Raw genomic sequence first — 21,598 nt, 5'->3', positions numbered from 1 at the left:
TCTCTGAATCTTTAGTCTCCGTGAAGCTTGTGGCAAACCTGAAGTAAGCAACGTGACGTCCTTCACAGTGACTCGGATGTACAGTTGTGCTCAGCTCAACGCTGTGGTCGCTGTTGTACGTTTTGAGGGGCTGAATGAAGCACATCGAAGACGTGTGAAACTTCCTCGTCAGTTGTAAATGTCCCAATCGCGCGCCACTCGATTACTAACTTTTGAGTGGCGCGAATAGTAGAGACGTTTGAGAGAAGAGGACGGTCACGTGTGTTTGTAAAGCAGAGGTCTCGAGTTCGAGTCAGGTGTGTGTCTAATCAGGGGAAAGTGGTAATCGCCAAGTAAGCAGCGTGACGTTCTTTACCCGGATACATTCACACTGACATAGCCTGCTTCATATCCAGTTATTGTTTTGAAATTAAAAAAACATAGATGTATTTTTTGGTCCATTTTATACAACTTGATTTCATGTGGCATAAACAAAAGCACAACATTTTGCAGTACAATATATAAGACAAGTGTGGGAGCATTATTTGTGTTTTTTTTCTGTGAGAATGTGTGTCAGGTTTGCACAAAAACGTTACACATTGTAGCTTTAAAATAGAATGACATTAACTTAAAGTATATTTGATGTGATATATTCGTTTCTACACTGGAACAGCGGTAAGGCATCTTCACTGTATGTATTACCTCATGTTTTTTTCAGGTGCCCTAACTGGTTAAAACGAACTGGTTAAAACTAACTGGTTAAAACTAACTGGTTAAAAATATACAATTTCACACTAGGAGCATTGCTAACGTTTCTCTATGGTGTGGATTCTTTCATGTTCTTTCAATTGCCTTAATGAGGTAAAACTCTTTAAGCACAGGGAGCATTGGTATGGCTTCTCTCCTGTGTGTATTCTCTCGTGCATTTTCAGGTTCCCTAACTTTGTAAAACTCTTTCCGCACTGAGAACAGTGATGAGGCTTCTCGCCCGTGTGTATTCTCTTATGCATTTTTAGACTCCCTAACTCTGTAAAACTCTTTCCACACAGGGAGCAGTGGAAAGGCTTATCCCCTGTGTGTGTCCTCTCATGTTTTTTCATGTTGCTTAACTCTGTAAAACTCTTTCCACACAGGGAGCAGTGGAAAGGCTTCTCCCCTGTGTGTATTCTCTTATGTATTTTCAGGCTCCCCAACTCTGTAAAAGTCTTTCCACACTGACAGCAGTGATGAGGCTTCTCGCCTGTGTGTGTCCGCTCGTGCCTTTTCATGTTGCCTAACTCTGTAAAACTCTTCCCGCACAGTGAACAGTGGAAAGGCTTCTCTCCTGTGTGTGTTCTCTCGTGTGATTTCAGGTACCCTAACTTGGTAAAACTCATTCCACATTGAGAGCATTCGTAAGGCTTCTCTCCTGTGTGTGTTCTCTCGTGTATTTTTAGGTTCCCTAACTGGGTGAAACTCTTCCCACACTGGGAGCAGTGATGAGGCTTCTCTCCTGTGTGTGTTCTCTCATGTCTTCTCAGGTTTCCTAACTTGGTAAAACTCTTCCCGCAGTGGGAACAGTCGTTTCGTCTTGCTGGTTTGGACGTCTCTGGTTCCTCTGAGTCTGATCTTTCTCCTGCCAAAGACAAACAGAGGGTTTATTTAAACAGAGACCTGAATAAACACTAATTGAAAACACTATTGAACTTCACTGTTGTTATGCAAATCATTTGTGGCATAAGCAAATATTTCAGGTCAAACAGTCTTATATAAAACATCTACCAGAATTAGTTTGAAAATGTATTAGAAACAGGTTGAAAATGGATTGGAAATAGGCTGAAAGGGGATTGGAAACAAGATTGGAAACAGTCTGAGAAGGGGATTGGAAACAGTCTGAGAAGGGGATTGGAAACAGTCTGAGAAGGGGATTGGAAACAGTCTGAGAAGGGGATTGGAAACAGGCTGAGAAGGGGATTGGAAACAGGCTGAGAAGGGGATTGGAAACAGTCTGAGAAGGGGATTGGAAACAGGCTGAGAAGGGGATTGGAAACTGGCTGAGAAGGGGATTGGAAACAGTCTGAAAGGGGATTGGAAACAAGATTGGAAACAGTCTGAGAAGGGGATTGGAAACAGGCTGAGAAGGGGATTGGAAACAGTCTGAGAAGGGGATTGGAAACAGTCTGAGAAGGGGCTTGGAAACAGTCTGAGAAGGGGATTGGAAACAGTCGGAGAAGGGGATTGAAAACAGTCTGAGAAGGGGATTGGAAACAGGCTGAGAAGGGGATTGGAAACAGTCTGAGAAGGGGGATTGGAAACAGGCTGAGAAGGGGATTGGAAACCGGCTGAGAAGGGGATTGGAAACAGGCTGAAAGGGGATTGGAAACAGTCTCAAAAGGGGATTGGAAACAGTCTCAAAGGGGATTGGAAACAGTCTCAAAAGGGATTGGAAACAGTCTCAAAGGGGATTGGAAACAGTCTCAAAAGGGGATTGGAAACAGTCTCAAAGGGGGATTGGAAACAGTCTCAAAAGGGATTGGAAACAGTCTCAAACGGGATTGGAAACAGTCTCAAAAGGGATTGGAAACAGTCTGAAAAGGGATTGGAAACAGTCTGAAAAGGGATTGTAAACAGTCTGACAAGGGATTGGAAACAGTCTCAAAAGCAAAAGGGATTGGAAACAGTCTGAAAAGGGATTGTAAACAGTCTGAAAAGGGATTGTAAACAGTCTCAAAAGGGATTGGAAACAGTCTGAAAAGGGATTGGAAACAGTCTCAAAGGGGGATTGGAAACAGTCTCAAAAGGGATTGGAAACAGTCTCAAAAGGGATTGGAAACAGTCTCAAAAGGGATTGGAAACAGTCTGAAAAGGGATTGTAAACAGTCTGAAAAGGGATTGGAAACAGTCTGACAAGGGATTGGAAACAGTCTCAAAAGCAAAAGGGATTGGAAACAGTCTGAAAAGGGATTGGAAACTGTCTGAAAAGGGATTGTAAACAGTCTCAAAAGGGATTGGAAACAGTCTGAAAAGGGATTGGAAACAGTCTGAAAAGGGATTGGAAACAGTCGGAAAAGGGATTGGAAACCGTCGGAAAAGGGATTGGAAACAGTCGGAGAAGGGATTGGAAACAGTCTTAGAAGGGATTGGAAACAGTCTTAGAAGGGATTGGAAACAGTCTGAGAAGGGATTGGAAACAGTCTGAGAAGGGATTGGAAACAGTCTCAAAAGGGATTGGAAACAGTCTGAAAAGGGATTGTAAACAGTCTGAAAAGGGATTGTAAACAGTCTCAAAAGGGATTGGAAACAGTCGGAAAAGGGATTGGAAACCGTCGGAAAAGGGATTGGAAACAGTCTGAGAAGGGATTGGAAACAGTCTTAGAAGGGATTGGAAACAGTCTGAGAAGGGATTGGAAACAGTCTGAAAAGGGATTGGAAACAGTCGGAGAAGGGATTGGAAACAGTCTTAGAAGGGATTGGAAACAGTCTGAGAAGGGATTGGAAACAGTCTGAGAAGGGATTGGAAACAGTCTCAAAAGGGATTGGAAACAGTCTGAAAAGGGATTGTAAACAGTCTGAAAAGGGATTGTAAACAGTCTGACAAGGGATTGGAAACAGTCTCAAAAGCAAAAGGGATTGGAAACAGTCTGAAAAGGGATTGGAAACAGTCTGAAAAGGGATTGTAAACAGTCTCAAAAGGGATTGGAAACAGTCGGAAAAGGGATTGGAAACCGTCGGAAAAGGGATTGGAAACAGTCTGAGAAGGGATTGGAAACAGTCTTAGAAGGGATTGGAAACAGTCTGAGAAGGGATTGGAAACAGTCTGAAAAGGGATTGGAAACAGTCTGAGAAGGGATTGGAAACAGTCTGAAAAGGGATTGGAAACAGTCTGAAAAGGGATTGGAAACAGTCTGAAAAGGGATTGGAAACAGTCTGAAAAGGGATTGGAAACAGTCTGAAAAGGGATTGGAAACAGTCTGAAAAGGGATTGGAAACAGTCTGAAAAGGGATTGGAAACAGTCTGAAAGGGATTGGAAACAGTCTGAAAAGGGATTGGAAACAGTCTGAAAAGGGATTGGAAACAGTCTGAAAAAGGATTGGAAACAGTCTGAAAAGGGATTGGAAACAGTCTGAAAAGGATTGGAAACAGTCTGAAAAGGGATTGGAAACAGTCTGAAAGGGATTGGAAACAGTCTGAAAGGGATTGGAAACAGTCTGAAAGGGATTGGAAACAGTCTCAAAAGGGGATTGGGGATTGGAAACAGTCTCAAAAGGGATTGGAAACAGTCTGAAAAGGGATTGGAAACAGTCTGAAAAGGGATTGGAAACAGTCTCAAAAGCAAAAGGGATTGGAAACAGTCTGAAAAGGGATTGGAAACAGTCTGAAAAGGGATTGGAAACAGTCTGAAAAGGGATTGGAAACAGTCGGAAAAGGGATTGGAAACCGTCGGAAAAGGGATTGGAAACAGTCGGAAAAGGGATTGGAAACTGTCTGAAAAGGGATTGGAAACTGTCTGAAAAGGGATTGGAAACAGTCTGAGAAGGGATTGGAAACAGTCTTAGAAGGGATTGGAAACAGTCTGAGAAGGGATTGGAAACAGTCTGAGAAGGGATTGGAAACAGTCTGAGAAGGGATTGGAAACAGTCTGAGAAGGGATTGGAAACCGTCTGAAAAGGGTTTGGAAACAGTCTGAAAAGGGATTGGAAACAGTCTGAAAAGGGATTGGAAACAGTCTGAAAAGGGATTGGAAACAGTCTGAGAAGGGATTGGAAACAGTCTGAGAAGGGATTGGAAACAGTCTGAAAAGGGATTGGAAACAGTCTGAAAGGGATTGAAACAGTCTGAAAAGGGATTGGAAACAGTCTGAAAAGGGATTGGAAACAGTCTGAAAAGGGATTGGAAACAGTCTGAAAAGGGATTGGAAACAGTCTGAAAAGGGATTGGAAACAGTCTGAAAAGGGATTGGAAACAGTCTGAGAAGGGATTGGAAACAGTCTGAAAAGGGATTGGAAACAGTCTGAAAAGGGATTGGAAACAGGCTGAAAAGGGATTGGAAACAGGCTGAAAAGGGATTGGAAACAGTGAAAAGGGATTGGAAACAGTCTGAAAAGGGATTGGAAACAGTCGGAAAAAGGATTGGAAACAGTCTGAAAAGGGATTGGAAACAGTCTGAAAAGGGATTGGAAACAGTCTGAAAGGGGATTGGAAACAGTCTGAAAGGGGATTGGAAACAGTCTGAAAGGGGATTGGAAACAGTCTCAAAAGGGATTGGAAACAGTCTCAAAAGGGATTGGAAACAGTCTGACAAGGGATTGGAAACAGTCTCAAAAGCAAAAGGGATTGGAAACAGTCTGAAAAGGGATTGGAAACAGTCTGAAAAGGGATTGGAAACAGTCTCAAAAGGGATTGGAAACAGTCTGAAAAGGGATTGGAAACAGTCTGAAAAGGGATTGGAAACAGTCGGAAAAGGGATTGGAAACCGTCGGAAAAGGGATTGGAAACAGTCGGAAAAGGGATTGGAAACTGTCTGAAAAGGGATTGGAAACTGTCTGAAAAGGGATTGGAAACAGTCTGAGAAGGGATTGGAAACAGTCTGAGAAGGGATTGGAAACAGTCTGAGAAGGGATTGGAAACAGTCTGAGAAGGGATTGGAAACAGTCTGAGAAGGGATTGGAAACAGTCTGAAAAGGGATTGGAAACAGTCTGAAAAGGGTTTGGAAACAGTCTGAAAAGGGATTGGAAACAGTCTGAAAAGGGATTGGAAACAGTCTGAAAAGGGATTGGAAACAGTCTGAGAAGGGATTGGAAACAGTCTGAAAAGGGATTGGAAACAGTCTGAAAAGGGATTGGAAACAGTCTGAAAAGGGATTGGAAACAGTCTGAAAAGGGATTGGAAACCGTCTGAGAAGGGATTGGAAACCGTCTGAAAAGGGATTGGAAACAGTCTGAAAAGGGATTGGAAACAGTCTGAAAAGGGATTGGAAACAGTCTGAAAAGGGATTGGAAACAGTCGGAAAAGGATTGGAAACAGGGATTGGAAACAGGCTGAAAAGGGATTGGAAACAGTCTGAAAAGGGATTGGAAACAGTCTGAAAAGGGATTGGAAACAGTCTGAAAAGGGATTGGAAACAGTCTGAAAAGGGATTGGAAACAGTCTTGGAAACAGTCTGAAAGGGATTGGAAACAGTCTGAAAAGGGATTGGAAACAGTCTGAAAGGGATTGGAAACAGTCTGAAAAGGGATTGGAAACAGTCTGAAAAGGGATTGGAAACAGTCTGAAAAGGGATTGGAAACAGTCTGAGAAGGGATTGGAAACAGTCTTTGGAAACAGAAGGGATTGGAAACAGTCTGAGAAGGGATTGGAAACAGTCTGAAAGGGATTGGAAACAGTCTGAAAGGGGATTGGAAACAAAAGGGATTGGAAACAGTCTCAAAAGGGATTGGAAACAGTCTCAAAAGGATTGGAAACAGATTGGAAACAGTCTCAAAAGGGATTGGAAACAGTCTCAAAAGGGATTGGAAACAGTCTCAAAAGCAAAAGGGATTGGAAACAGTCTGAAAGGGGATTGGAAACAGTCTCAAAAGGGATTGGAAACAGTCTGAAAAGGGATTGGAAACCGTCTGAAAAGGGATTGGAAACAGTCTGAAAAGGGATTGGAAACAGTCTGAAAAGGGATTGGAAACAGTCGGAAAAAGGATTGGAAACAGTCGGAAAAGGGATTGGAAACAGTCTGAAAAGGGATTGGAAACAGTCTGAAAGGGGATTGGAAACAGTCTGAAAGGGGATTGGAAACAGTCTCAAAAGGGATTGGAAACAGGCTGAGAAGGGGATTGGAAACAGTCTGAAAGGGGATTGGAAACAGTCTCAAAAGGGATTGGAAATAGTCTCAAAAGGGATTGGAAACAGTCTCAAAAGCAAAAGGGATTGGAAACAGTCTCAAAAGCAAAAGGGATTGGAAACAGTCTAAAAAGGGATTGGAAACAGTCTGAGAAGGGATTGGAAACAGTCTGAGAAGGGATTGGAAACAGTCTGAAAAGGGATTGGAAACAGTCTGAAAAGGGATTGGAAACAGTCTAAAAAGGGATTGGAAACAGTCTGAGAAGGGATTGGAAACAGTCTGAAAAGGGATTGGAAACCGTCTGAGAAGGGATTGGAAACCGTCTGAAAAGGGTTTGGAAACAGTCTGAAAAGGGATTGGAAACAGTCTGAAAAGGGATTGGAAACAGTCTGAGAAGGGATTGGAAACAGTCTGAAAAGGGATTGGAAACAGTCTGAAAAGGGATTGGAAACAGTCTGAAAAGGGATTGGAAACAGTCTGAAAAGGGATTGGAAACAGTCTGAGAAGGGATTGGAAACAGTCTGAAAAGGGATTGGAAACAGTCTGAAAAGGGATTGGAAACAGTCTGAAAAGGGATTGGAAACAGTCTGAAAAGGGATTGGAAACAGTCTGAAAAGGGATTGGAAACAGTCTGAAAGGGGATTGGAAACAGTCTGAAAAGGGATTGGAAACAGTCTGAAAAGGGATTGGAAACAGTCTGAGGGGATTGGAAACAGTCTGAAAGGGATTGGAAACAGTCTGAAAAGGGATTGGAAACAGTCTGAAAAGGGATTGGAAACAGTCTGAAAAGGGATTGGAAACAGTCTGAAAAGGGATTGGAAACAGTCTGAAAAGGGATTGGAAACAGTCTGAAAAGGGATTGGAAACAGTCTGAAAAGAGATTGGAAACAGTCTGAAAGGGATTGGAAACAGTCTGAAAGGGATTGGAAACAGTCTGAAAGGGGATTGGAAACAGTCTGAAAGGGGATTGGAAACAGTCTGAAAAGGGATTGGAAACAGTCTCAAAAGGGATTGGAAACAGTCTCAAAAGGGATTGGAAACAGTCTCAAAAGCAAAAGGGATTGGAAACAGTCTGAAAGGGGATTGGAAACAGTCTGAAAGGGGATTGGAAACAGTCTCAAAAGGGATTGGAAACAGTCTCAAAAGGGATTGGAAACCGTCTGAGAAGGGATTGGAAACCGTCTGAAAAGGGATTGGAAACAGTCTGAAAAGGGATTGGAAACAGTCTGAGAAGGGATTGGAAACAGTCTAAAAAGGGACTGGAAACAGTCTGAAAAGGGATTGGAAACAGTCTGAAAAGGGATTGGAATCAGTCTGAAAAGGGATTGGAAACAGTCGGAAAAAGGATTGGAAACAGTCTGAAAAAGGATTGGAAACAGTCTGAAAAGGGATTGGAAACAGTCTGAAAGGGGGATTGGAAACAGTCTGAAAGGGGATTGGAAACAGTCTGAAAGGGGATTGGAAACAGTCTGAAAAGGGATTGAAACAAAAAGGGATTGGAAACAGTCTGAAAGGGGATTGGAAACAGTCTGAAAGGGGATTGGAAACAGTCTCAAAAGGGATTGGAAACAGTCTCAAAAGCAAAAGGATTGGAAACAGTCTCAAAAGGGGATTGGAAACAGTCTCAAAAGCAAAAGGGATTGGAAACAGTCTGAAAGGGATTGGAAACAGTCTGAAAGGGATTGGAAACAGTCTGAGAAGGGATTGGAAACAGTCTGAGAAGGGATTGGAAACAGTCTGAAAAGGGATTGGAAACAGTCTGAAAAGGGATTGGAAACAGTCTGAAAAGGGATTGGAAACAGTCTGAAAAGGGATTGGAAACAGTCTGAAAAGGGATTGGAAACAGTCGGAAAAGGGATTGGAAACAGTCTGAAAAGGGATTGGAAACAGTCTGAAAGGGGATTGGAAACAGTCTGAAAGGGGATTGGAAACAGTCTGAAAGGGGATTGGAAACAGTCTGAAAAGGGATTGGAAACAGTCTCAAAAGGGATTGGAAACAGTCTCAAAAGGGATTGGAAACAGTCTCAAAGGGGATTGGAAACAGTCTCAAAAGGGATTGGAAACAGTCTGAAAAGGGATTGGAAACAGTCGGAAAATGGATTGGAAACAGTCAGAAAAGGGATTTGGAAACAGTCGGAAAAGGGATTGGAAACTGTCTGAAAAGGGATTGGAAACTGTCTGAAAAGGGATTGGAAACAGTCTGAGAAGGGATTGGAAACAGTCTGAGAAGAGATTGGAAACAGTCTCAAAAGCAAAAGGGATTGGAAACAGTCTGAAAGGGATTGGAAACAGTCTGAAAGGGATTGGAAACAGTCTGAAAAGGGATTGGAAACAGTCTGAAAAGGGATTGGAAACAGTCTGAAAAGGGATTGGAAACAGTCTGAAAAGGGATTGGAAACAGTCTGAAAAGGGATTGGAAACAGTCTGAAAAGGGATTGGAAACAGTCTGAAAAGGATTGGAAACAGTCTGAAAAGGGATTGGAAACAGTCTGAAAAGGGAAAAGGGTTGGAAACAGTCTCAAAGGGATTGGAAACAGTCTCAAAAGGGATTGGAAACAGTCTGAAAAGGGATTGGAAACAGTCTGAAAGGGATTGGAAACAGTCTGAAAAGGGATTGGAAACAGTCTGAGAAGGGATTGGAAACCGTCTGAAAAGGGTTTGGAAACAGTCTGAAAAGGGATTGGAAACAGTCTGAAAAGGGATTGGAAACAGTCTGAAAAGGGATTGGAAACAGTCTGAAAAGGGATTGGAAACCGTCTGAAAAGGGATTGGAAATAGTCTCAAAAGGGATTGGAAACAGTCTCAAAAGCAAAAGGGATTGGAAACAGTCTCAAAAGCAAAAGGGATTGGAAACAGTCTAAAAAGGGATTGGAAACAGTCTGAAAAGGGATTGGAAACAGTCTGAAAAGGGATTGGAAACAGTCTGAGAAGGGATTGGAAACAGGCTAAAAAAGGGATTGGAAACAGGCTGAAAAGGGATTGGAAACAGGCTGAAAAGGGATTGGAAACAGGCTGAAAAGGGATTGGAAACAGTCTGAAAAGGGATTGGAAACAGTCTCAAAAGGGATTGGAAACAGTCTGAAAAGGGATTGGAAACAGTCTGAAAAGGGATTGGAAACAGTCTGAAAAGGGATTGGAAACAGTCTGAAAAGGGATTGGAAACAGTCTGAAAAGGGATTGGAAACAGTCTGAAAAGCAAAAGGATTGGAAACAGTCTGAAAGGGATTGGAAACAGTCTGAAAAGGGATTGGAAACAGTCTGAAAAGGGATTGGAAACAGTCTGAAAAGGGATTGGAAACAGTCTGAAAAGGGATTGGAAACAGTCTGAAAAGGGTTTGGAAACAGTCTGAAAAGGGATTGGAAACAGTCTGAAAAGGGATTGGAAACAGTCTGAAAAGGGATTGGAAACAGTCTGAAAAGGGATTGGAAACAGTCTGAAAAGGGATTGGAAACAGTCTGAAAAGGGATTGGAAACAGTCTGAAAAGGGATTGGAAACAGTCTGAAAAGGGATTGGAAACAGTCTGAAAAGGGATTGGAAACAGTCTGAAAAGGGATTGGAAACAGTCTGAAAGGGATTGGAAACAGTCTGAAAAGGGATTGGAAAGTCTGAAAAGGATTGGCAGTGAAAAGGGATTGGAAACAGTCTGAAAAGGGATTGGAAACAGTCTGAAAAGGGATTGGAAACAGTCTGAAAAGGGATTGGAAACAGTCTGGGAAAAACAGTCTGAAAAGGGATTGGAAACAGTCTGAAAAGGGATTGGAAACAGTCTGAAAAAACAGTCTGAAAAGGGATTGGAAACAGTCTGAAAAGGGATTGGAAACAGTCTGAAAGGGATTGGAAACAGTCTCAAAAGCAAAAGGGGTTGGAAACAGTCTCAAAGGGATTGGAAACAGTCTGAAAAGGGATTGGAAACAGTCTGAGAAACAGTCTGAAAGGGATTGGAAACAGTCTGAAAGGGATTGGAAACAGTCTGAAAGGGATTGGAAACCGTCTGAAAAGGGTTTCTGAAAAAACAGTCTGAAAAGGGATTGGAAACAGTCTGAAAAGGGATTGGAAACAGTCTGAAAAGGGATTGGAAACAGTCTGAAAAGGGATTGGAAACAGTCTGAAAAGGGATTGGAAACAGTCTGAAAAGGGATTGGAAACAGTCTGAAAAGGGATTGGAAACAGTCTGAAAAGGGATTGGAAACAGTCTGAAAAGGGATTGGAAACAGTCTGAGAAGGGATTGGAAACAGTCTGAGAAGGGATTGGAAACAGTCTGAAAAGGGATTGGAAACAGTCGGAAAAAGGATTGGAAACAGTCTGAAAAGGGATTGGAAACAGTCTCAAAAGCAAAAGGGATTGGAAACAGTCTCAAAAGCAAAAGGGATTGGAAACAGTCTAAAAAGGGATTGGAAACAGTCTGAAAAGGGATTGGAAACAGTCTGAAAAGGGATTGGAAACAGTCTGAGAAGGGATTGGAAACAGGCTAAAAAAGGGATTGGAAACAGGCTGAAAAGGGATTGGAAACAGGCTGAAAAGGGATTGGAAACAGGCTGAAAAGGGATTGGAAACAGTCTGAAAAGGGATTGGAAACAGTCTCAAAAGGGATTGGAAACAGTCTGAAAAGGGATTGGAAACAGTCTGAAAAGGGATTGGAAACAGTCTGAAAAGGGATTGGAAACAGTCTGAAAAGGGATTGGAAACAGTCTGACAAGGGATTGGAAACAGTCTCAAAAGCAAAAGGGGTTGGAAACAGTCTCAAAGGGGATTGGAAACAGTCTGAAAAGGGATTGGAAACAGTCTGAGAAGGGATTGGAAACAGTCTGAAAAGGGATTGGAAACAGTCTGAGAAGGGATTGGAAACCGTCTGAAAAGGGTTTGGAAACCGTCTGAAAAGGGATTGGAAACAGTCTGAAAAGGGATTGGAAACAGTCTGAAAAGGGATTGGAAACAGTCTGAGAAGGGATTGGAAACAGTCTGAAAAGGGATTGGAAACAGTCTGAAAAGGGATTGGAAACAGTCTGAAAAGGGATTGGAAACAGTCTGAAAGGGATTGGAAACAGTCTGAAAAGGGATTGGAAACAGTCGGAAAAAGGATTGGAAACAGTCTGAAAAGGGATTGGAAACAGTCTGAAAAGGGATTGGAAACAGTCTGAAAAGGGATTGGAAACAGTCTGAAAGGGGATTGGAAACAGTCTCAAAAGGGATTGGAAACAGGCTGAGAAGGGGATTGGAAACAGTCTGAAAGGGGATTGGAAACAGTCTGACAAGGGATTGGAAACAGTCTCAAAAGCAAAAGGGATTGGAAACAGTCTCAAAAGGGATTGGAAACAGTCTGAAAAGGGATTGGAAACAGTCAGAAAAGGGATTGGAAACAGTCTGAGAAGGGGATTGGAAACAGTCTGAAAGGGGATTGGAAACAGTCTGAAAGGGGATTGGAAACAGTCTCAAAAGGGATTGGAAACAGGCTGAGAAGGGGATTGGAAACAGTCTGAAAGGGGATTGGAAACAGTCTCAAAAGGGATTGGAAATAGTCTCAAAAGGGATTGGAAACAGTCTCAAAAGCAAAAGGGATTGGAAACAGTCTAAAAAGGGATTGGAAACAGTCGGAAAAAGGATTGGAAACAGTCTGAAAAGGGATTGGAAACAGTCTGAAAAGGGATTGGAAACAGTCTGAAAGGGGATTGGAAACAGTCTGAAAGGGGATTGGAAACAGTCTCAAAAGGGATTGGAAACAGGCTGAGAAGGGGATTGGAAACAGTCTGAAAGGGGATTGGAAACAGTCTCAAAAGGGATTGGAAATAGTCTCAAAAGGGATTGGAAACAGTCTCAAAAGCAAAAGGGATTGGAAACAGTCTCAAAAGCAAAAGGGATTGGAAACAGTCTAAAAAGGGATTGGAAACAGTCTGAAAAGGGATTGGAAACAGTCTGAAAAGGGATTGGAAACAGTCTGAGAAGGGATTGGAAACAGGCTAAAAAAGGGATTGGAAACAGTCTGAAAAGGGATTGGAAACAGTCTGAAAAGGGATTGGAAACAGTCTGAAAAGGGATTGGAAACAGTCTGAAAAGGGATTGGAAACAGTCTCAAAAGGGATTGGAAACAGTCTGAAAAGGGATTGGAAACAGTCTGAAAAGGGATTGGAAACAGTCTGAAAAGGGATTGGAAACAGTCTGAAAAGGGATTGGAAACAGTCTGACAAGGGATTGGAAACAGTCTCAAAAGCAAAAGGGATTGGAAACAGTCTCAAATTGGGGTCTGATTGGAAACAGTCTGAAAAGGGATTGGAAACAGTCTGAAAAGGGATTGGAAACAGTCTGAAAAGGGATTGGAAACAGTCTGAAAAGGGATTGGAAACAGTCTGAAAGGGATTGGAAACAGTCTGAAAAGGGATTGGAAACCGTCTGAAAAGGGATTGGAAACAGTCTGAAAAGGGATTGGAAACAGTCTGAAAAGGGATTGGAAACATTCTGAAAAGGGATTGGAAACAGTCTGAAAAGGGATTGGAAACCGTCTGAGAAGGGATTGGAAACAGTCTGAAAAGGGATTGGAAACAGTCTGAAAAGGGATTGGAAACAGTCTGAAAAGGGATTGGAAACAGTCTGAGAAGGGATTGGAAACAGTCTGAGAAGGGATTGGAAACAGTCTGAAAAGGGATTGGAAACAGTCGGAAAAAGGATTGGAAACAGTCTGAAAAGGGATTGGAAACAGTCTGAAAAGGGATTGGAAACAGTCTGAAAGGGGATTGGAAACAGTCTCAAAAGGGATTGGAAACAGGCTGAGAAGGGGATTGGAAACAGTCTGAAAGGGGATTGGAAACAGTCTGACAAGGGATTGGAAACAGTCTCAAAAGCAAAAGGGATTGGAAACAGTCTCAAAAGGGATTGGAAACAGTCTGAAAAGGGATTGGAAACAGTCTGAAAAGGGATTGGAAACAGTCTGAAAAGGGATTGGAAACAGTCGGAAAAGGGATTGGAAACAGTCTGAGGGATGAAAGTCTGAAGGGATTGGAAACAGTCTGAAAAGGGATTGGAAACAGTCTGAGAAGGGATTGGAAACAGTCTGAGATTGGAAACAGTCTGAAAAGGGATTGGAAACAGTCTGAGAAGGGATTGGAAACAGTCTGAAAAGGGATTGGAAACAGTCTGAAAGGGGATTGGAAACAGTCTGAAAAGGGATTGGAAACAGTCTGAAAGGGATTGGAAACCGTCTGAAAAGGGTTTGGATTGGAAACAGTCTCTTGGAAACAGTCTGAAGGATTGGAAACAGTCTGAAAAGGGATTGGAAACAGTCTGAAAAGGGATTGGAAACAGTCTGAAAAGGGATTGGAAACAGTCGGAAAAAGGATTGGAAACAGTCGGAAAAAGGATTGGAAACAGTCTGAAAAGGGATTGGAAACAGTCTGAAAGGGGATTGGAAACAGTCTGAAAGGGGATTGGAAACAGTCTGAAAGGGGATTGGAAACAGTCTCAAAAGGGATTGGAAACAGTCTCAAAAGGGATTGGAAACAGGCTGAGAAGGGGATTGGAAACAGTCTGAAAGGGGATTGGAAACAGTCTCAAAAGGGATTGGAAATAGTCTCAAAAGGGATTGGAAACAGTCTCAAAAGCAAAAGGGATTGGAAACAGTCTAAAAAGGGATTGGAAACAGTCTGAAAAGGGATTGGAAACAGTCTGAAAAGGGATTGGAAACAGTCGGAAAAAGGATTGGAAACAGTCTGAAAAGGGATTGGAAACAGTCTGAAAAGGGATTGGAAACAGTCTGAAAGGGGATTGGAAACAGTCTGAAAGGGGATTGGAAACAGTCTCAAAAGGGATTGGAAACAGGCTGAGAAGGGGATTGGAAAGAGTCTGAAAGGGGATTGGAAACAGTCTCAAAAGGGATTGGAAATAGTCTCAAAAGGGATTGGAAACAGTCTGAAAAGGGATTGGAAACAGTCTCAAAAGCAAAAGGATTGGAAACAGTCTAAAAGGGATTGGAAACAGTCTAAAAAGGGATTGGAAACAGTCTGAAAAGGGATTGGAAACAGTCTGAAAAGGGATTGGAAACAGTCTGAGAAGGGATTGGAAACAGGCTAAAAAAGGGATTGGAAACAGGCTGAAAAGGGATTGGAAACAGGCTGAAAAGGGATTGGAAACAGGCTGAAAAGGGATTGGAAACAGTCTGAAAAGGGATTGGAAACAGTCTGAAAAGGGATTGGAAACAGTCTCAAAAGGGATTGGAAACAGTCTGAAAAGGGATTGGAAACAGTCTGAAAAGGGATTGGAAACAGTCTGAAAAGGGATTGGAAACAGTCTGACAAGGGATTGGAAACAGTCTCAAAAGCAAAAGGGGTTGGAAACAGTCTCAAAGGGGATTGGAAACAGTCTCAAAAGGGATTGGAAACAGTCTGAAAAGGGATTGGAAACAGTCTGAGAAGGGATTGGAAACAGTCTGAAAAGGGATTGGAAACAGTCTGAGAAGGGATTGGAAACCGTCTGAAAAGGGTTTGGAAACCGTCTGAAAAGGGATTGGAAACAGTCTGAAAAGGGATTGGAAACAGTCTGAAAAGGGATTGGAAACATTCTGAAAAGGGATTGGAAACCGTCTGAAAAGGGATTGGAAACCGTCTGAGAAGGGATTGGAAACCGTCTGAAAAGGGATTGGAAACAGTCTGAAAAGGGATTGGAAACAGTCTGAAAAGGGATTGGAAACAGTCTGAGAAGGGATTGGAAACAGTCTGAGAAGGGATTGGAAACAGTCTGAAAAGGGATTGGAAACAGTCGGAAAAAGGATTGGAAACAGTCTGAAAAGGGATTGGAAACAGTCTGAAAAGGGATTGGAAACAGTCTGAAAGGGATTGGAAACAGTCTCAAAAGGGATTGGAAACAGTCTGAGAAGGGGATTGGAAACAGTCTGAAAGGGGATTGGAAACAGTCTGACAAGGGATTGGAAACAGTCTCAAAAGCAAAAGGGATTGGAAACAGTCTCAAAAGGGATTGGAAACAGTCTGAAAAGGGATTGGAAACAGTCAGAAAAGGGATTGGAAACAGTCGGAAAAGGGATTTGGAAACAGTCGGAAAAGGGATTGGAAACTGTCTGAAAAGGGATTGGAAACAGTCTGAGAAGGGATTGGAAACAGTCTGAGAAGGGATTGGAAACAGTCTGAGAAGGGATTGGAAACAGTCTGAAAAGGGATTGGAAACAGTCTGAGAAGGGATTGGAAACAGTCTGAAAAGGGATTGGAAACAGTCTGAGAAGGGATTGGAAACCGTCTGAAAAGGGTTTGGAAACCGTCTGAGAAGGGATTGGAAACAGTCTGAAAAGGGATTGGAAACAGTCTGAAAAGGGATTGGAAACAGTCTGAAAAGGGATTGGAAACAGTCTGAAAAGGGATTGGAAACAGTCTGAAAAGGGATTGGAAACAGTCGGAAAAAGGATTGGAAACAGTCGGAAAAAGGATTGGAAACAGTCTGAAAAGGGATTGGAAACAGTCTGAAAGGGGATTGGAAACAGTCTGAAAGGGGATTGGAAACAGTCTGAAAGGGGATTGGAAACAGTCTCAAAAGGGATTGGAAACAGTCTCAAAAGGGATTGGAAACAGTCTGAAAAAGGGGTCTGAAAGGATTGGAAACAGTCTGAAAGAAAGGGGATTGGAAACAGTCTGAAAAGGGGATTGGAAATAGTCTGAAAAGGGATTGGAAACAGTCTCAAAAAAGGGATTGGAAACAGTCTCAAAAGGGATTGGAAACAGTCTGAAAAGGGATTGGAAACAGTCTGAAAAGGGATTGGAAACAGTCTGAAAAGGGATTGGAAACAGTCTGAAAAGGGATTGGAAACAGTCTGAAAAGGGATTGGAAACAGTCTGAAAAGGGATTGGAAACAGTCTGAAAGGGATTGGAAACAGTCTGAAAAGGGATTGGAAACAGTCTGAAAAGGGATTGGAAACAGTCTGAAAAGGGATTGGAAACAGTCTGAAAAGGGGGAAACAGTCTGAGAAGGGATTGGAAACAGTCTGAAAAGGGATTGGAAACAGTCTGAAAAGGGATTGGAAACAGTCTGAAAAGGATTGGAAACAGTCTCAAAAGGGATTGGAAACAGTCTGAAAAGGGATTGGAAACAGTCTGAAAAGGGGATTGGAAACAGTCTGAAAGGGATTGGAAACAGTCTGAAAAGGGATTGGAAACAGTCTTGAAAGGGATTGGAAACAGTCTGAAAAGGGATTGGAAACAGTCTGAAAAGGGATTGGAAACAGTCTGAATTGGAAACAGTCTGAAAGGGATTGGAAACAGTCTGAAAAGGGATTGGAAACAGTCTGAAAAGGGATTGGAAACAGTCTGAAAAGGGATTGGAAACAGTCTGAAAAGGGATTGGAAACAGTCTGAAAAGGGATTGGAAACAGTCTGAAAAGGGATTGGAAACAGTCTGAAAAGGGATTGGAAACAGTCTGAAAAAGGGATTGGAAACAGTCTGAAAAGGGATTGGAAACAGTCTGAAAAGGGATTGGAAACAGTCTGAGAAGGGATTGGAAACAGTCTGAGAAGGGATTGGAAACAGTCTGAGAAGGGATTGGAAACATTGGAAACAGTCTGAGAAGGGATTGGAAACAGTCTGAAAGGGATTGGAAACAGTCTGAAAAGGGATTGGAAACAGTCTGAAAAGGGATTGGAAACAGTCTGAAAAGGGATTGGAAACAGTCTGAAAAGGGATTGGAAACAGTCTGAAAAGGGATTGGAAACAGTCTGAAAAGGGATTGGAAACAGTCTGAAAGGGATTGGAAACAGTCTCAAAAGGGGAAACAGTCTGATTGGAAACAGTCTGAAAAGGGATTGGAAACAGTCTGAAAAGGGATTGGAAACAGTCTGAAAAGGGATTGGAAACAGTCTGAAAAGGGATTGGAAACAGTCTGAAAAGGGATTGGAAACAGTCTGAAAAGGGATTGGAAACAGTCTGAAAGGGATTGGAAACAGTCTGAAAAGGGATTGGAAACAGTCTGAAAAGGGATTGGAAACAGTCTGAAAAGGGATTGGAAACAGTCTGAAAAGGGATTGGAAACAGTCTGAAAAGGGATTGGAAACAGTCTGAAAAGGGATTGGAAACAGTCTGAAAAGGGATTGGAAACAGTCTGAAAAGGGATTGGAAACAGTCTGAAAAGGGATTGGAAACAGTCTGAAAAGGGATTGGAAACAGTCTGAAAAGGGATTGGAAACAGTCTGAAAAGGGATTGGAAACAGTCTGAAAAGGGATTGGAAACAGTCTGAAAAGGGAAGGGATTGGAAACAGTCTGAAAGGGATTGGAAACAGTCTGAGAAGGGATTGGAAACAGTCTGAAAAGGGATTGGAAACAGTCTGAAAAGGGATTGGAAACAGTCTGAAAAGGGATTGGAAACAGTCTGAAAAGGGATTGGAAACAGTCTGAAAAGGGATTGGAAACAGTCTGAAAAGGGATTGGAAACAGTCTGAAAAGGGATTGGAAACAGTCTGAAAGGGATTGGAAACAGTCTGAAAAGGGATTGGAAACAGTCTGAGAAGGGATTGGAAACAGTCTGAAAAGGGATTGGAAACAGTCTGAAAGGGATTGGAAACAGTCTGAAAAGGGATTGGAAACAGTCTGAAAAGGGATTGGAAAACAGTCTGAAAAGGATTGGAAACAGTCTGAAAAGGGATTGGAAACAGTCTGAAAAGGGATTGAAACAGTCTGAAAGGGATTGGAAACAGTCTGAAAAGGGGATTGGAAACAGTCTGAAAGGGGATTGGAAACAGTCTGAAAGGGATTGGAAAGTCTGAAAAGGGATTGAAACAGTCTGACAGGGATTGGAAACAGTCTGAAAAGGGATTGGAAACAGTCTGAAAAGGGATTGGAAACAGTCTGAAAAGGGATTGGAAACAGTCTCAAAGGGATTGGAAACAAAAGGGATTGGAAACAGTCTGAAAAGGGATTGGAAACAGTCTGATTGGAAACAGTCTGAAAAGGGATTGGAAACAGTCTGAGAAGGGATTGGAAACAGTCTGAGAAGGGATTGGAAACAGTCTGAAAAGGGATTGGAAACAGTCTGGGATTGGAAAGGGATTGGAAACAGTCTGAAAAGGGATTGGAAACAGTCTGAGAAGGGATTGGAAACAGTCTGAAAAGGGATTGGAAACAGTCTGAGAAGGGATTGGAAACAGTCTGAAAAGGGATTGGAAACAGTCTGAAAAGGGATTGGAAACAGTCTGAAAAAACAGGGGGATTGGAAACAGTCTGAGAAGGGATTGGAAACAGTCTGAAAGGGATTGGAAACAGTCTGAAAAGGGATTGGAAACAGTCTGAAAAGGGATTGGAAACAGTCTGAAAAGGGATTGGAAACAGTCTGGGGATTGAAACAGTCTGAAAAGGATTGGAAACAGTCTCAAAAGGGATTGGAAACAGTCTGAAAAGGGATTGGAAACAGTCTGAAAGGGATTGGAAACAGTCTGAAAGGGATTGGAAACAGTCTCAAAAGGGATTGGAAACAGTCTGAAAAGGGATTGGAAACAGTCTGAAAGGGATTGGAAACAGTCTTGGAAAGTCTGAAGGGATTGGAAACAGTCTGAAAAGGGATTGGAAACAGTCTCAAAAGGGATTGGAAACAGTCTGAAAGGGGATTGGAAACAGTCTGAAAAGGGAAACAGTCTGGAAACAGTCTGAAAATTGGTCTCAAAGGGATTGGAAACAGTCTGAAAAGGGATTGGAAACAGTCTGAAAAGGGATTGGAAACAGTCTGAAAAGGGATTGGAAACAGTCTGAAAAGGGATTGGAAACAGTCTGAAAGGGATTGGAAACAGTCTGAAAAGGGATTGGAAACAGTCTGAAAAGGGATTGGAAACAGTCTGAAAAGGGAAACAGTTGGAAACAGTCTCAAAGGGATTGGAAACAGTCAAAGGGATTGGAAACAGTCTGGGGATTGGAAACAGTCTGAAAAATTGGAAACAGTCTGAAAAGGGATTGGAAACAGTCTCAAAAGGGATTGGAAACAGTCTCAAAAGGGATTGGAAACAGTCTGAGAAGGGATTGGAAACAGTCTGAAAAGGGATTGGAAACAGTCTGAAAGGGATTGGAAACAGTCTGAAAAGGGATTGGAAACAGTCTCAAAAGGGATTGGAAACAGAAAGGGATCTCTGAAAAGGGATTGGAAACAGTCTGAAAAGGGATTGGAAACAGTCTGAAAAGGGATTGGAAACAGTCTGAAAAGTCTGAAAAGGGATTGGAAACAGTCTGAAAAGGATTGGAAACAGTCTGATTGGAAACAGTCTGAAAAGGGATTGGAAACAGTCTGAAAAGGGATTGGAAACAGTCTGAAAGGGATTGGAAACAGTCTGAAAGGATTGGAAACAGTCTGAAAGGGATTGGAAACAGTCTGAAAAGGGATTGGAAACAGTCTCAAAAAGGGATTGGAAACAGTCTGAGAAGGGGATTGGAAACAGTCTGAAAGGGATTGGAAACAGTCTGAAAAGGGATTGGAAACAGTCTGAAAAGGGATTGGAAACAGTCTCAAAGGGATTGGAAACAGGAAAGGATTGGAAACAGTCTGAAAAGGGATTGGAAACAGTCTGAAAAGGGATTGGAAACAGTCTGAAAAGGGATTGGAAACAGTCTGAAAAGGGATTGGAAACAGTCTGAAAAGGGATTGGAAACAGTCTGAAAGGGATTGGAAACAGTCTGAGAAGGGATTGGAAACAGTCTGAAAAGGGATTGGAAACAGTCTGAAAAGGGATTGGAAACAGTCTGAAAGGGATTGGAAACAGGATTGGAAACTGAAAAGGGATTGGAAACAGTCTGAAACAGAAAAGGATTGGAAACAGTCTGAAAAGGGATTGGAAACAGTCTGAAAGGTCTCAAAAGAAAAGGATTGGAAACAGTCTGAAAAGGGATTGGAAACAGTCTGAAAAGGAAACAGTCTGAAAAGGGATTGGAAACAGTCTGAAAAGGGATTGGAAACAGTCTGAAAAGGATTGGAAACAGTCTGAAAAGGGATTGGAAACAGTCTGAAAGGGATTGGAAACAGTCTGAAAAGGGATTGGAAACAGTCTGAAAGGGATTGGAAACAGTCTGAAAGGGATTGGAAACAGTCTGAAAGGGGATTGGAAACAGTCTGAAAAGGGATTGGAAACAGTCTGAAAAGGATTGGAAACAGTCTGAAAAGGGATTGGAAACAGTCTGAAAAGGGATTGGAAATTGAAACGGAAAAGGGATTGGAAACAGTCTGAAAAGGGATTGGAAACAGTCTGAAAAGGGATTGGAAACAGTCTGAAAAACAGGAAAGGATTGGAAACAGTCTGAAAAGGGATTGGAAACAGTCTCAAAAGGGATTGGAAACAGTCTCAAAAGGATTGGAAACAGTCTGAAAAGGGATTGGAAACAGTCTGAAAAGGGATTGGAAACAGTCTGAAAAGGGATTGGAAACAGTCTGAAAAGGGATTGGAAACAGTCTGAAAAGGGGAAACAGTCTGAAACAGTCTGAAAAGGGATTGGAAACAGTCTGAAAAGGGATTGGAAACAGTCTGAAAAGGGATTGGAAACAGTCTGAAAGGGATTGGAAACAGTCTGAAAAGGGATTGGAAACAGTCTGAAAAAGGGATTGGAAACAGTCTGAAAAGGATTGAAACAGTCTCAAACAGTCAAAAGGATTGGAAACAGTCTGAAAGGGATTGGAAACAGTCTGAAAAGGGATTGGAAACAGTCTGAAAAGGGATTGGAAACAGTCTGAAAAGGGATTGGAAACAGTCTGAGAAGGGATTGGAAACAGTCTGAAAGGGATTGGAAACAGTCTGAAAGGGATTGGAAACAGTCTGAAAAGGGATTGGAAACAGTCTGAGAAGGGATTG

The 21,598-nt window shown here is 42.1% G+C and overlaps 1 protein-coding gene across 1 annotated transcript in view; it reads right to left on the bottom strand.

The window, feature by feature from the left end:
* Nucleotides 1–426: 426 nt before the first annotated feature.
* LOC135570947 (zinc finger protein 436-like) overlaps nucleotides 427–21,598 on the bottom strand; it is a 24,357-nt gene continuing 3,185 nt past the window's right edge. Inside the window, exon 2 of the mRNA XM_065016766.1 lies at nucleotides 427–1,594. Within this exon, the coding sequence (XP_064872838.1) occupies nucleotides 786–1,594 (809 nt within the window). The 3' untranslated portion in view covers nucleotides 427–785. The remainder of the gene's footprint in view (nucleotides 1,595–21,598) is intronic.

The sequence above is a fragment of the Oncorhynchus nerka genome, unplaced genomic scaffold (assembly GCF_034236695.1).
Source record: "Oncorhynchus nerka isolate Pitt River unplaced genomic scaffold, Oner_Uvic_2.0 unplaced_scaffold_887, whole genome shotgun sequence".
Taxonomy (NCBI): domain Eukaryota; kingdom Metazoa; phylum Chordata; class Actinopteri; order Salmoniformes; family Salmonidae; genus Oncorhynchus; species Oncorhynchus nerka.
Note: the sequence above shows the minus strand (reverse complement) of the source record. Positions and strands in the feature narration are given on the sequence as shown.